A 16,154-nucleotide genomic window follows, 5' to 3' on the forward strand; every position below is an offset into this window, starting at 1 on the left:
AATTCTATACCGAAGAGGAGTTTCCTTTGGCTTACAATTTACTAAGCCTATCTACCACTGAAACCTGGTACCACTTCAAAACGTAAGCCTTTTTCTTAACCAAAATCACTTCCTGTATGACAACAGCACATACATCTTTTTAACTTCAGATATACATGCATGCAGGAAATAAGAAAAGAATGATATTTGAAGCAACATCTTTCAGGCATATTTCTTCCGCACATCAAGGCTTCACAAAGGTTGTATTTCAGGCACACTGAGCGGTAAAACTCATCAGGAAGTCTTTTAGACTTCCATAACTTTTTAGATGGTTTTTTTATGCTGTGCCCATGAAATTTTAAAAATCAACCAGTCAGTGGAATCCTTGATTAATACATTCAAAGAACAACAAAGAACCAAATCTGTTGCCAGACATTTTACTGCAGACTTTAGGACAGGCTTCCTCAACCTCGGCCCTCCAGATGTTTTGAGACTACAGTTCCCATCATAGCTGACCTGCTAGCTAGGGATCATGGGAGTTGTAGGCCAAAAACATCTGGAGGGCTGAGGTTGAGGAAGCCTGTTTCAGGAGATCAGAGAAACACTGCAGAGCAGCCAGAACATATAGGTAGCCTAGCATGTTAATAAATACAAGTAAAATAAAATACAATTAAAGTGGGTTTTTTTTAAAAAAGAAATGAGGCAGCCATGTTTATCAGTTATCCCAGGGTCTTTGAGCTCAACAGCTAGAACACAGGAAGGTGGAAACATTTTATTCTTTAATGAGCAATTGGGGGAGAAAATATTGCCAATACTTTCTTCATATTTCCTTTAGTAAAAGCTCAACATTCAGAAAACAGCCTAGAATATGCCTGAGGAAAGTCTGTACCCCATGGCACTTTAATATATTCCGCTTGGAATCATCTTGGAATCTCTCACTGCCTCTCTGTTTGAAACTAATAATGGACCAGTTTATACATTATTCTGTAAATACAAAGCTACACAGCATTTTTAACATTTAGAATGTGGAGGAAATTCACTTCTCCCACCCTTCTGACTCCTGCGACCATGCCCTTTTTATTGTTTTCTCCTGGTTTCTCCTGGTGAGGAAAACAAAATGCAGATTTAGATTATGTTCTTTGCTGAACTTTGTGATTTAGGATTTGCCATCCTGTCCCTATGCAGCCCATATGGCTTAATTAGGCCTGTTAAAGAGATTCAAGGCTTTCAAACTCTTGTGTACAGTCTGGGGCAGAAAGAAGGGGAGGCACATGGGAGGAAAAGATGCCCAGTGTACAACTTCTGGTGGGAAGTTCACAAAGTTCACCTGGTTACAGTTGACCAGCTGGCTGTCAGTTTAAACGCAGAGTCAAAACTTGAAGCTTCAGAGTTTGTATTTGGATCAATTTTGGTAGGCCTCTCCTGTCAATGTTGATTATTTGCTTGGAAATTACCTGTAAACTAGACCCAGTTCTATTCTGGTGGTGAACATTTTTATTCAAGAAGAGCACGGCACAAGATGACTTCATGTCTGCAGAAAGAAAAATGTTGAACAAACCAACTCTACCAGTCTATGATTCTGTTAAATGCTTGTCTATCCAGGTAAACATACTTGGAAACCAACATCCTACTGGAATTCTACTGGCTTTGCTTTCAACAATTTTAAATATTGTTTTAGTGCTGTAACCTGTCCTGGTATCTTATAGTGAAGGGCAGTTGATAAATATGTAAATGAAAATAGCATGGGCATAGCTTTTAAAACTACTCTCGTCACCTTGCTTGGTTATCTCTAGTCTGCATATCGTTATAGGCAATTTCACCCTATTAACTGTGTTAGAATCAGCATTTCTGTGGCTTTTGATTCAAATGCTTGTGAAGTTTTGCTTTTGCATCGAGCCCAGCACCTTAGCACTTCAGCTGTTATAACAGGCAATACTGAAGGCCTGTTAGTGTTTATGGTACATGTTTGTCCAAAGCTTTTGGACAAACTAGCTTTTCAGGATTTTGTAGTCCTTAAAGCAGCACATGACACAAAGCGAAACACCGAACGGCCCAAGTAGCTCTGCAGTAATATGTTTGAATGGCTGCAAAGGATACCCATTGGCATCACTGCATAAGCTACTGGGTATAACATCGCTGGAGATGGGTAACACACTCTTCCTTCTCCTCAGTCTCTGCCCAGACAAGATATTAAAGTTTCTTATTTAAACACCCCCCACTTCCACAGTGTTGCAATGTGTTCATATTTGCTTTTCCCTATGAGCCTTTGAAAATTATTGTTTTGTTATGGGAATGTAGTACAGTGGTACTTCGGGTTGAGTACTTAATTCGTTCCGGAGGTCCGTTCTTAACCTGAAACTGTTCTTAACCTGAAGCACCACTTTAGCTAATGGGGCCTCCTGCTGCCACCGCGCTGCTGGAGCACAATTTCTGTGCTCATCCTGAAGCAAAGTTCTTAACCCGAGGTACTATTTCTGGGTTAGCGGAGTCTGTAACCTGAAGCGTCTGTAACCTGAGGTACCACTGTATTTCAATTTCAGAGTAAACTGCTCTGAGTTGTGAGAAAGCTTTGGAAAGGCAGGGTATCTTTCTCCAAACAAATACAAATAAATAAAAAGGGCAGTGGAAGCACAGGGGTATCTGCTCCTCCATGGCCAGAAGAGATTTAATAATAATAATAATAATAATAATAATAATTTTTATTTATACCCCACCCTCCCCAGCCAAGGCCGGGCTCAGAGTGGCTTACAAGCAATAATAAAAACAAGTTGAATGATTACAACTTAAAAACAAAATTAAAATACAACATTAAAATATTGAAACATTAAAATACAGTGGTGCCCCGCAAGACGAATGCCTTGCAAGACGAAAAACCCGCTAGACGAAAGGGTTTTCCGTTTTTCGAGGCGCTTCGCAAGACGAAAACGTCTTGCAAGTCTTGCGATTTTTTTCGCTTCCCCCCCTTTTTCTAAGCCGCTAAGCCGCTAATAGCCGCTTAGCCGCTAATAGCCGCTAAGCTGCTAATAGCGCTAATCCGCTAATAGGGTAGCTTCGCAAGACGAAAAAACCGCAAGACGAAGAGACTCACGGAACGGATTCTTTTCGTCTTGCGAGGCACCACTGTATTAAAATGTAGCCTCATCGCAGGAGGAGAAGGAAAAGAAAAAAGAGAGGGAGGGAATCAAATTGGCCCCAAGCCAAAGGCCCTACGGAACAACTCTGTCTTACAGGCCCTGCGGAAAGAAATCAGATCCTCAGGGCCCTGGTCTCATGAGGCAGAGCGTTCCACCAGGCCACAGCTAGTGTTGAAAAGGACCTGGCTCTGGTTGAAGCTAATCTAACTTCCTTAGGGCCCGGGACCATTAGGGTGTTGCCATTTATGGACCTTGAGGCTCTCCGTGGGGCATACTGGGAGGTGGTCCTGTAGGTACGAGGGTCCTAGGCCGTGAAGGGCTTTAAAGGTCAAAAGCAGCACCTTAAATCTGACCCTGTACTCCACCGGGAGCCAGTGTAGCTTGAAAAGCACTGGGTGAATATGCTCCCATGGCAGAGACCCCGTGAGGAGCCTCGCTGCAGCATTCTGCACCCGCTGGAGTTTCTGGGACAGCTTCAAGGGCAGCCCCGCGTAGAGCGAATTACAGTAGTCAAGCCTGGAGGTGACCATCGCATGGATCACTGTGGCCAGGTCGGGGATTTGAAAAACATTTTCTAGGTTTTTCCTATTTGAAAAGTATATACTGCCCTTTTCTGTCACACTGAAGAACATATTTTAAGGAAATGAAATTGACAATACCAGGTTCTGCCTGAAATGTAATGAAGCCAATTTCATAACTCCATCTGCTGGAATGGGGCTAGAGAGTGTAGCTGGATTAGGAATTAGGAAATAAGAAGACAGAATGAACTCACTTTTTCTCCAGGCTGCAAGGCTCCTCTTTCCCCATTGTGTACGTACAAGTATCAGAGTTTGTGCTACAGTAATAACTTCTATTGCAAGTTAACAGAAATGACCTTCAGTATCCAGCCTAAGAGGGGAAAGGAAGACCTGAGAGAAAAAGAGGAAGAAAAAACCTCATTTGATAGGACTCAATTTTACTGTACTTTCTCATACAGCAGAGAAGTTTGAATTCTCAATAAATTCCGTCAGCTATTTGGGTCCCAAGCCTTTTAGGGTTTTGAAGACCAGTGCCAGCACCTTAAAGCAAACAGGCAGCCATACATGAATCTTGAATTGGAGGGGTGGGAGGCTGGAGGCTGAGAGAAAGTTTGCCTTCCCTAAACCACTACACCAACTTTGCCATTCATTGACAGGCACCCACAATTCTGGATGCAGCAGGTGACCTCTGCAACCTTAAGAGTCGGATCCTGCATGCTTACTCCAAAGTAAACACCATTGTACTAGCCTTAAGAGTTACCAAAGGATTGTAGATCCACATTATTCGGAAGTCAGTCCCATTTTTATCAACGGAATATACATGCATATGTGTACCGTGTCCTCCAATAAAATTCCATTAAAAATAAAATAATTCTGAGCCTTGGGGGAATTGTATCAGTTCTCTAATATGCCAGGGCCCTGTCCAGTAATACCTTAATCTATTACATAGTATTAGGGTTGAAATATTTGCATTTTTCCAATTTAAAAAGTATATTTTCATATACATTTGGCCTGTACGTATATAGATAGATAGATAAATAAATAAATAATGGTCCATTGGTTGCTTTGGGATTTGAATATAACAGCCAACCCCCTCCCCTCCATCTATGAGCTGCTGCGAGGGTGTTGAAAATGGAAAATATGGAAATAAAACAAGTCCCAAGGGGGGGTTTCCTTGCGTGGCTGAGAGAAAGAGAGAGATACGCAGATGCCACCAGCAGCAGGGGGCAAACTTGGAACAATAGGCGCCGGAGCTCCTCCTTCCCCGGGCTTTTCCCTCAAGTCAAGATTGGTACGGCCCGAGCCTTCCCTCTCCTCCCGAGTATGGTATATCCCAACGGATGCAGGCGTTTCCCTCAGAACTTCGCCGCCGCGCTCGCGCTCCTCCCCGCCTCCTGGTCCCTCACCTCTGATCCCTCTTCCCCCTCCCTCCCTCCCTCCAAGAGGAAGAAGCGGGGCTCGCGCTCCGGGGACTCTTTTTTCCCCTTTCTTCTCCCTTTGTTGTTGTAGGGAGTTGAGCGCGCGCCCGCCCGCGCGGCCTGGAGAGGAGGGGAGGGGGCTGTGGAACGAAAGAGAGAGTAGAAGAAGAAGGGGGAAAAGAGCGAGAAAGAAAACCGTAGAAGAACTATAAACTGGCCGTGCGGGCGGGCGCGCGAGACGGAGAGTAGTTGATAGTGGAAAGGCGGGCGGGCGGGCGAATAGTTTGGGTTGTTTTTTTTTGTTTGGGGGGTGAGGAGGGCGGAGTTGTAAAAAAAAAAAAGAAAAAATAGAAGAAAAGAAAAGAGCTAGTAAAGAAGAAGAAGTTAACCGGAGCCGGAGCCTCGGGGGCCGCTGTTCGGAGGGGCGGATACGGGCGGAGGGGAAAGAGCCGCCGCCGCCGCTGCCGCGCGGGATATGAGCTTTTTACCTCAGGTAATAAGTTCGGAGGTGCTTTTTGTGGGGGGAGGTGGGCCGTTGTTGTTGTTTGAGTTCCCGTGAGGAGGGAAAGGAAAGCGGGCAAACTCTCCGCGGGGACGGCAGCGGCTTTCCATTGTGAGCCTCCGGAGTTGGCTCTCTTTCTCTTCCCGTGGGGGGGACGGACGACGGCAACGACGACGACGACTCTCTATCTCCGCTTCTCTCATAAGGAAGCCTCAAAGTTCGGGCCGGAATTGTTCGCATTCCTGCCTGGCCCTAGGCAAGAAAGGGAGAGACACCGAGTGAGGGAAGAAGGACGTAGGCGGGGGCTGGCTGGCGGGGATTGTTGGGGGGGGTGAAGTTGTGGCGTCCACGTATTCCCTCCCCCCCTGTATTCCGCCGCCCCCCCCCCGCCGCCGCCTCAGGAATTAGGAACAGCCAGAGATGGGCCTCCAAGGAACTTGGAACGGCCAAGCCTCTTGCAGGCAGAGGAGGGAAAAGAGTTTTTTCATTGGGGGGGGGGGAGAAATCGGCCTCCTTTGGGCCAGCAGGTCTGTCCAGAAAGAAAAGTTTGCAGCGCCGGGAGCAAATGTTGTTCCCCTTGTGGAAAGGGCTCGCCAGCCTTGCCTGGAAGCCGCATCCTCTTGCCCTGGATCCAGCCTTTCCTCTTAATCCCCCATGAGGAAGAGCTGCCTACGGTTTATTCAATGGCCAGTGAGAAAGAGGCAACTGCTTTCCACATGCTTAAAGCAGTTTTTCTCCTCCTCACTATTTCCAACACTGTTGCAGGGTAAAGCCCCAGTGAGCTTCGGTCTGCGTTAATTCCATAAATTCAGAGTTTGTATTTATTTCATCTGCGACTTAATCGTTTTTTAATTTTGATTTTGCTTCCCCTTTGATTGGCAGAGGACAATAGAGATAAGTTTCCCACTGCTCCTCAGGGTATGGAATTCTGTTTGAGAGAAGTTGAGATACGTAGAAGGGTGAGGTCTCCTCCTTCGGCTCATTAACTTTTCTTTTTTTGCAGATGGCTTTCAGGATAGTAGATCAGCCGTGGCGCTAGGATCCCGTTTTTCCAGATACATTCCTCGAGTGCTTGTTCTCTCTGTGTGTGTTCTTCTCTGGCTCTTCCCACAACTCACTTCAGTGCCTGCATGGAATAAGCCAGTCAGAGGCGTCTTCCAGTCTCATTCTGTCTCCAGTTTGTAAGAGGCTTGTATCCTGGCATTGTGAAGAACAGCAAGGGCAACTGCTGTTGGTTTTCATACCTCTCCCCACTGTAAATGAGTGAAGGGTCTCTCCTTTTGACAATGATGAAGACTGAAGGAAAAGGAGAGAGGACTTTAAGAAGTGCTTCTCCACACAGAAATGCCTATAAAGCTGATTTTCATGCTATTAAGTGCAGTTTTGATTCTGTGAACTCGGATAATGCTTCAAATAGATCTGGCTCCCAGCAAAAGCTGACTAGCTCATCCAATGGTGGAGGTAATGACCCACATGTTCGGGGCAGAGCTGTCACCTATGGCAACAGGGTACATAAGATCAAAAATATGTTCATGCAGATGGGTGGCTCTTCCACTCCACTTTGTTCTGAGAACAGCCCACCCTCTGAGCCCAAGATCATCACCAAAACAGCTGCAAGTGACCCTGCTCCTCCTTCTCCCAGTAGCCCATCTTTCTTTTGTGTTCAAAAAAACAACCTCCTAAATATTGACTCTGTCCCTTGCAGTGGTCCCCAGGATTCTTTACCTGCTTCTTCGATTACTGACAAAATTATCTGTAGCAGTGATGAAGGACATCTAGACAAAGCTGCCCTAGCGGAGAAGTTTTCTGAGACTAGGAAACTTTTTGAAAGGAACACAAAAAAACCAAGCTCATTGGACAGATGTACTCCTAGCAAAAATGAAAGGATTGAAGATAGGAGGAGGCATGGCTCTGCCTCCTCTGACGGTAGTAGTGTGGTTGATCACTTTAATTTCAATACCGATGTTGGCTCTCAAGTCACCATAGACAAGGCAGAGGGTCAAGGGAACAGTGAACACAAGGTGCAGCACTCCAGCTCTAGATTGTCCTCACTGAATGCTGGACCTATTTCTAGAAGACTGGAGAGTTTCCTGGGAGACAGTGACAGTGAAGAGTGTAAAGACACTTCAAAAAATGAGGGTACTCAAAGTCCAGTCGAGTCGGTGTTCTGCAGTTGGGAATCACCAGTGGTTAAGGAAGAGCTGTACTTGAAGCAAAATCAACCTGAACAGAGTAGGGTCACTGAAGAAGCGTCTGGAAGAGAGCAACAAACCTCTGAGAGGAATCTGCAGTATACAAACAATGTGTCCACTAAAGTAGATAGAGCCCCAATAAAAATCTCTCAGGTAGAAGTAGTTAGAGCTGAATTGATAATGGTGCAGAATAAAACTTCAGAGAATGATGGTGAAATTGTGGGGGAAGTTAATGTCTTCCAGAAGGAGAAACCACTCCGATTTCCAAGCTGGGAAGGTGAAGGAAATGGCCTCACCTTTGAAGAAATGGAGAAACTTAGTGGGTGCAGTGAGCCCCATCAAAAAGAAGTAAAAGATGTGGCATCTCCGGAGGAAGTTCAAACAAGAGAGCATGATCATGTAGAACAAGTAGGAGATAGTGAAGAAGAGGATGAAGAACAAGAAAGGCCAGAAAATTGTAGTGTATTTTCTTCCAGTGCTTTTGGGATAGAGAATGCAGCTTTTGACGATGACAGAGAAACAGAGACTTATAGTCAGGGCCCTGAAGGAGAGGAAACCTTGCCAGAGGAGGAATACAACTATGATAGTAATTATGAGGAATTTCCTGGACTCTCTGAAGAAGAAGATTCTGATCCAGATAGGAAAGTAAAGTTTTCCACAGCCCCAATCAAGGTAAAGTGTCATGGATAGTTGTATTTTCCTTCCTTTTTCCTAATGCCTAATGTGATGATGCCATTTCCAGAAGATTACATGTTGTATGGTATAATCATTGTTGCTTTTGATTTAATTATGGTGACAAATAATACTGAATGTAATTGTAGAACCCCTTGGCTTCATCCACCTGGTTTGTTTAGCAGCCAGTCCCTTTTGATATTAATAGGACTTCCAAATAAGTATGCCTATAATTGGGTTGAATGAGTGATATCCACTGCTTCCTCTTCACTGGTGGAAAGCTTCTGTCAGCAGAACAGTGGCGGGAGGCAGTTTTTGGTGACTCCTCTCTACACCCTCTGCTGTCACTCAAAAACTGCTTCGCAGGGTTTCTCAGCCCTCCAGATTTTGAGGAGCCACAGGAGACTGAAGGGAAGAGGGGGAATTACTGAGAAATGCGTTTCTCTCCCATTCTCCTGATGGATGCCTTTCGTCAGCAGGGGGGAGAAGTGTTGGATATCACCCAAAGTATCTAAGGAAATATTTCCCAATAGTGGTTAATGTTTGAAGATGATCATTTATCTGGAACTTTCAAATTGCTAGGCTTGTACACGGATTACCATTTTAGGGTAGAATGGATTGGGAATATTGTAGAGCTTTGGGGGAGGTTAGGGAGTTGTGTGTTTTCAAAAGCATAGTAACATAAAGGTTTGCAAAAGATGGCACTGCTAACCAAGATTGTTCCCAGTTACTTTTGCAAGTGTGATGTGAATCTTGTGTCTTCCTAAAAGAAGTTTGAGGTCGTCTTTGACTTCAGTACTGAATTAGATTCACTTTTGCAACAAGTGTTTTTTTAAAGCTTGAAAGTTAACATTTAAACAGTATTAGTTGAATGGTTGGGACGCAGGTGGCGCTGTGGGTTAAAGCCTCAGCGCCTAGGGCTTGCCGATCGAAAGGTCGGCGGTTCGAATCCCTGCGGCGGGGTGCGCTCCCGCTGCTCGATCCCAGCGCCTGCCAACCTAGCAGTTCGAAAGCACCTCCGGGTGCAAGTAGATAAATAGGGACCGCTTACCAGCGGGAAGGTAAACGGCGTTTCCGTGTGCGGCTCTCGCTCGCCAGAGCAGCGATGTCACGCTGGCCACGTGACCCGGAAGTGTCTCCGGACAGCGCTGGCCCCTGGCCTCTTAAGTGAGATGGGCGCACAACCCCAGAGTCTGTCAAGACTGGCCCGTACGGGCAGGGGTACCTTTACCTTTACCTTTAGTTGAATGGTTACATGATACACAGATTAGTTTTATTAATTTGCATACATCAGTTTACCCGGAGCCCTTAATACTGGAAGAAACAGACAAAAGTGGGTAGAATGTAGTTTGGGCACCCATAATTATTTATGCTTTGGAACAGGGGTAGGCAACCTAAGGCCTGGGGGCCGGATGCGGCCCAATCGCCTTCACAGTCCGGTCCGTGGATGGTCCGGGAATCAGCGTGTATTTACATGAGTAGAATGTTTCCTTTTATTTAAAATGCATCTCTGGGTTATTTGGGGGGCATAGGAATTCGTTCATTCTCCCTCCCCCCAATATAGTCCGGCCCACCACATGGTCTGAGGGATGGTGGACCAGCCCATGGCTGAAAAAGATTGCTGACCCCTACTTTGGAATTAATTTTTTTATATATATAAAGGCTTCTGGTAATGTGGTGCTAATACGTGGCAACCTTTGAACTTTAGTTAAATGTCTGAGGCTGCTGTCCTAAGCATGCTGATTCGGCAATAAGTCCCATTGAAACTGGTGGGACTTAGTTCTGTATAAGCATGTTTAAAACCTTGAAGCAGGAGTAAAATTTCTCAACTCCAAATCAATTCTGTTCCATAGCTGTTTTATATACAGTGGTACCTCAGGTTACAGACTCTGCTAGCCCGGAATTAGTACCTTGGGTCAATAACTTTACCTCAAGATGAGAACAGAAATCATGCGGCAGCAGCGGGAGGCCCCATTAGCTAAAGTGGTACCTCAGGTTAAGAACGGACCTCTGGAATGAATTAAGTTCTTAACCAGAGGTACCACTGTAACCAGAAACTATAAGGCTCATACACAATGTGCCTAATGCAGAGGTAGGTAGTGTGGTGACCTCCACATTTTGTGGACTATAAGTCCCATCAACACTGACAGTTGGTTATGCTGGCTGGGCAGATGGGTGTTTCAGTCCAAAGCAGCTGGAGGGCAATACCTTTGCTAGCCATGCCCTAATTTATGTGAATTATATGTTTTTTTTACCCTGTTATTACCTCAGTAAAAAAGAACAATGGTGGGCCAAACCGTATTTTTCGCTCTATAACATGCACCTGACCATAACACGCACATCGTTTTTAGAGGAGGAAAACAAGGGGAAAAACATTCTGAATGAAACAGTGGATGTATCATTTTTGGGCTTCATGCTGTGGCCACAGACATGTGATCTGATGGTGAATTTGGGGTGACCCAATGCAAAGATCCTGAGAATTCCTGTGGATCCATGCTTTGTAACCACGTTTTTGCACCATTGCAGCCCCAGGCAACAGTGGGTGCGTGATTTTTTTGGTGCAGGCTGTAGCCATGGACATGCTATGTGATCTGATGGTGAATTTGGGGTGACCCAATGCAAAGATCCTGAGAATCCCTGTGGATCCATGCTTTGTAACCAGAATGCAGAATGCAGGAAAGCAGCCACTTCCTCTTTTCAAGTTTCCCTTCTAGGAGACGTGCGATTTGATTTTTGCCTGCCAGGGACCACACATTCGCTCTATAACACGCACAGACATTTCCCCTTCCTTTTTAGGAGAAAAAATCTGCGTGTTATAGAGGGGAAAATATGGTAATCCCTATTTGCATCCCTCAATCAGTGTATCCAGCTCTGACTGTACCAGTCACCTGAAATGAGTAGATAAAAGAAGAAGAGGAAGAATTCAAAAGCCCCTTGTCACCTCCAAACAGGTACAGTAGTACCTCGGGTTAAGAACTTAATTCATTCTGGAGGTCTGTTCTTAACCTGAAACTGTTCTTAACCTGAGGTTAACCTGAGGTTTAGCTATTGGGGCCTCCCACTGCCACCGCGCCGCCGGAGCACAATTTCTGTTCTCATCCTGAAGCAAAGTTCTTAACCCGAGGTACTACTTCCGGGTTAGCAGAGTCTGTAACCTGAAGCGTCTGTAACCCGAGGTACCACTGTAGTTGATATTAAAATTGTGGGCTGACATGATTATGAGGTTAAAATGTCTTTGCAATTAACATGTGTTTGTTTTAATATAAATGGCAGCAACATTGAAGGGGAACTGATAATTATTGTTATTTGGATTTCAGAAGGCATGAGAAAGAATTTAACCTTTTTCTCACCTGCTGTGATCTTGAGAATGAGCTGTTTGAATTGGGAGAGATTTCCCTATTGGTGTGAATGGGGGATTTCCAAGAGAAAATGGCACCTTCAAAGGAGGGGTTTTCTTCAGGATCATAGCAGAGAAGGAAAAGGGTTAATTTCTCCTCCACAGCTGCTTATCAGCCTATACCATCCGACATGCTGCTATTTGCATCATACAAGACCTGCATGTTAAATGGGAGACATAGATATATTTACGGTCACATCTGCTTTGACCCCATACTGATAATTCAGTTGCTCTGTGCCTGAAGATACTTCCGCTGCAGCCGAGTACTGTGCACAGGGAACCTTTAGATTGATGCTTTTATTCTTATCCTAATAAGCTCCTAAGTAGCCTATTAATTTTATGATTATTCAGTAAAGGCCCAACACTCTGGTTTCATGTTCAAGCAGTAAAGTTTCAAAAAGGCATTCTGAAGATCATATGACAAAAATAAAATGCAGTTTAGTTTAAAATGCTAACATTTAATATCTCAGCCTCCATTAACTTTTGGAAACTAATGAAGAGTATGTTGAAAAGGAACTGCTCTGGATTGCAGCCAGTTGTTGGTCGTTCCGAATCCAAAACCTCATTCATAGCCTATGGGCAAACTTGAGGTAAACTAATGTTGACAACTGATGATCATATGATATCTTCATTTAAATGACTATTAAAGAATCAGCTGATACCTTTCCCACCATTTCTCTAACACAGTCTTCCTCAACCTCTGCCCTCCAGATGTTTTTGGCCTAGCTAGCAGGACCAGTGGGCAGGGATGATGAGAATTGTAGTCTCAAAACATCTGGAGGGCCAAGGTTGAGGAAGCCTGCTCTAACGTGTGTTACCTTGGGCCAACATGTTTTTACTTTGCTGTAGTAAGCATCAGTTTTGTCTTTTGTACAGTGCATTTTTGATTCCCAAAGCATCTGATATTGTGGTTCAGAGATTGGGAGTACAGTGGTACCTTGGTTCTTGAATTTAATCCATTCCGGGAGTCCATTTGACTCCTGAAATGGTTCAGAAACCAAGGCACAGCTTCCAATTGGCTGCAGTAGCTTCCTGCGCTCAATCAGAAGCCATGTCGGACGTTCGGCTTCCAAAAAAGATTCACAAACTGGAACACTCACTTCCAGGTTTGCAGCGTTCGGGAGCCTCGCCGTTCAACCACCAAGGTACCACTGTAGATGGAAAGCTCATATACTCCTTTTGCCTATCTCCTCCCCTTTATGGCATGGTTCTCCTTTTTGTTAATGTTTACCTCTGTACCAGTGTTGGAAATGGTTCCTTCTTAGCTAATGGTTTAGTGGTTAGAGTGTCGGACTAGGACCTGGGTATATGGCGTTGGAATCCCTAGTGAGGCATGAGACTCACTGGGTGAACTTGGTCCAGTCACTGTATCTCAGCCTGACCTACCTCACAGTGGAGGTGGGAGAGGTTCTCTGCTCTTATGTCTCTTTTTTGCTACTTGCAGAAAGAATAGCAGTATTCTTCAACTAGCATGGTTCCCTGTAATTGACCCAGGTGTGCAGAATAGTGCATGCTAATGTTCCTCTCTTGCATTTGCACTTAGATGATTAGCATTGTGCTAAGCTACATTTCTTTCTTAAGATTTTGCATGTAGGGGGTCCTATATAGAACCATTCAAAATCTATACAATTGTAGGCAATTACTGTGATGGCCATAAATAAGCTATTCTTGGTGAAAGGTAATCACAATGTTGTGTACTTGATATACTGTACCTTATTTTAAAAGTTTGACATTATCTTCCATAAGATACTTCCTATCATATCAACACTTTACAATGGGGTGGGGTTTCCCACCCAAACTAGTCTTTGGGACATTCTCCCTTCTTACTTAAATTGGGCCTGAGAGGCCCCTGTCTTGTACTACCTTGTACAGCTTAGTGACACATACAGTGGTGCCTCGCAAGACGAAATTAATTCGTTCCGCAAGTTTTTTCTTCTTGCGAGTTTTTCGTCTTGCGAAGCACGGTTTCCCATAGGAATGCATTGAAAATCAATTAATGCGTTCCTATGGAGACCACTTGCCAGGCTGGCTGGCGGTGCGGAGAAGGGCTTTTCTCCCCACCGCAAGCCTTCAGGACAGGTACGGGAACAGAGGGGAAGGCGCGCAGCGCTTCTCCTCTGTTCCCGGGGCTTGCGGTGGGAGGAGGGTTTTTCCTCCCCACGCCAACATTCAGAACAGCATTCTGAAAGTTGGCGGTGGGAAGGAAAACCCTCCTCCCACCGCAAGTCTTCGGGACAGCCATCCCAAGGCTGGCAGTGGGAGGAGGTCTCTCCGCCCCACCGCCAGCCTTCGGAGCAGCCTTCCGAAGGCTGCCGGTGGGGCGGAGAGATCTCCTCCCGCCGCCAGCCTTCGGAGCAGCTTTCCGAAGGCTGGCGGTGGGGCGGAGAGACCTCCTCCCGCCGCCAGCCTTCGGAGCAGCTTTCCGAAGGCTGGCGGTGGGGCGGAGAGACCTCCTCCCGCCGCCAGCCTTCGGAGCAGCCTTCCGAAGGCTGGCGGCGGGAGGAGGTCTCTCCGCCCCACCGCCAGCCTTCGGAGGAGGTCCGAGGACAGTGGGGAAGACGTGCTGCGCTTCCCCGCTGTCCCGGAGATTTCCCTATGGGCTTTCGTCTTGCGAAGGAAGCCCATAGGGAAATTCGTTTTGCAAAGCGCCTCCAAAACGGAAAACCCTTTCGTCTAGCGGGGCACCACTGTACTTTTTTCTTCCTTGCACCAATAGCTCTAGTAGCTTATACAGGATTCATAATTTAAGAATTTGAAATTTAAAAATCAGCAATAAGAAGTTTTATGGTACAGCTGGCAAAAGTTTAATGTTAGGACATGGCTTTGGTGAGTAGTCATTTACAGTGCAATCCTGCTTATGTCTATTATGAAGTGAGCCCTGCTGAATTCATTGGGACTTACTACCGAGTTTGTGCACAGGATTGCAGTCTAAGTCACCAATGCTGAAGGATAAAATAAAGGGGAATAAAAAATAGAAGTGTTCTCATTCACTGTGACCAATTTGATGGAACAAGACTGAAAGATCCTTTTTTCAGCTTGGGGTGGGGATTGTGATTGGTTGTTATGAGAACTGGTTTTCCCTTTTCTTTGTATGTCATGCCATTTAGATCTTTGTAAGCTACTCATTGAAAGAGCAGAGTGAAAGTAAATTCATTCAAACCTTCTCATTGTCAGTGGTACAGTAATAAGACAAATTTTGTTTCTGTTTGGGCAGTAAAAAAAGGAACAGCTGTGGCAATAGAAATGGGATGTAAGGAATACCTTAATTTGATGCTTTGGTTGTGGTTTATGAACCTGCTAACCATAATAGTAATGAGAAGTAATGGTCACCTCAGAATATTTGTGCCCTTCTGGCTTTTTGAACTATACTTGGTTATAATACTAAAAACTGCACATATAGAATCATAGAATCGTAGAGCTGGAAGAGACCACAAGGGCCATCGATTCCAACCCCCTGCCAAGCAGGAAACATATAATCTCTGTTGTTATTCTCAAAGGTGATTTTTGCATATTTGGGGTATATTTTTATTTTCAAATAGCTTTGAAGTTGGAAAGGGCCTAGGAATATAGAAAGCTGTCTTAAACCAAATTAGACTACTGGCTTATCTGGTTCAGTATCGTCCATGCTAGCTGGTAGTAGCTCTCTAAAATTTTGGATGGAGAATATTCACAGCCTTATCTGAACACACTGCCCCCTGCCAAAGTCCTCAAGTGGCAGGTATCTCTAATACCATCCAACCTCTGCTAAAACCCTAAAGAGATTTCACCACCTTCAATAGCAGTGTGTCCCATTGTTGAAAAGCTCATACTGGCAGGAAGTAGTTCCTGGTGCTCAGTCTACATCCCTTTTCTTGTAATTTGAAGTTATTGGTTTCGGTCTTACTCTCTGGAGCAGCAGAAAATAAATAAAGTCACAAACTGCATTTGTTATTTGTGAGCTGGAAGTGAAGGCCTGGGAAGCTTTCTTAACCTGCTAGCTGAATGGTGTTAATAGCAGCCATACACATGGCATGATATCTCATCAAGCATTTTGAATACCAGTTGTTGCCAAAGTTGTTTGGGGAATGTGAAGTTCTGTTCATACTCACCATTGTGTCCACACATCTTATTCAATAATCTTTTAAAATACCTTAACCAATATTGGCGTAATTAGAAATGATGACAGGATAGGGAACCTGTGCTTCCTTAGATACTGCTGTACTACAGCTGTCAACATCTGTGACCACTAGCCACACTGTCTGGGGTGATGGGAGCTGAAGTTCAACAACATCTGGAGGGCCACAGGTTTCTCACCCCTGCTGTAGATGGTGTGGAAATTTTGAGAGCACATTGAGAAGAAATG

The 16,154-nt window shown here is 44.9% G+C and overlaps 1 protein-coding gene and 1 long non-coding RNA gene across 3 annotated transcripts in view; one reads left to right on the top strand and one right to left on the bottom strand.

Annotated features, from left to right (window-relative positions):
* Positions 1–735: 735 nt before the first annotated feature.
* On the bottom strand, positions 736–5,029 carry LOC307220238. Its single transcript, XR_013840785.1, has 2 exons — positions 3,886–5,029; positions 736–1,510 (listed from the first exon to the last, which is right to left on the bottom strand). It is a non-coding gene; the product is annotated as an uncharacterized lncRNA (long non-coding RNA).
* Positions 5,030–5,057: 28 nt separating this feature from the next.
* LOC307216072 (neurabin-1-like) overlaps positions 5,058–16,154 on the top strand; it is a 41,128-nt gene continuing 30,031 nt past the window's right edge. The window contains exons 1-2 of one of the 2 annotated variants that reach the window (XM_079975926.1): positions 5,058–5,542; positions 6,555–8,415. In XM_079975926.1, the coding sequence (XP_079832052.1) occupies positions 6,811–8,415 (1,605 nt within the window). In that variant the 5' untranslated portion in view covers positions 5,058–5,542; positions 6,555–6,810. The remainder of the gene's footprint in view (positions 5,543–6,554; positions 8,416–16,154) is intronic. The other variant, XM_079975927.1, reaches the window with a different exon arrangement.

This window comes from Podarcis cretensis (genome assembly GCF_951804945.1).
Source record: "Podarcis cretensis genome assembly, chromosome: 1".
Classification (NCBI taxonomy): domain Eukaryota; kingdom Metazoa; phylum Chordata; class Lepidosauria; order Squamata; family Lacertidae; genus Podarcis; species Podarcis cretensis.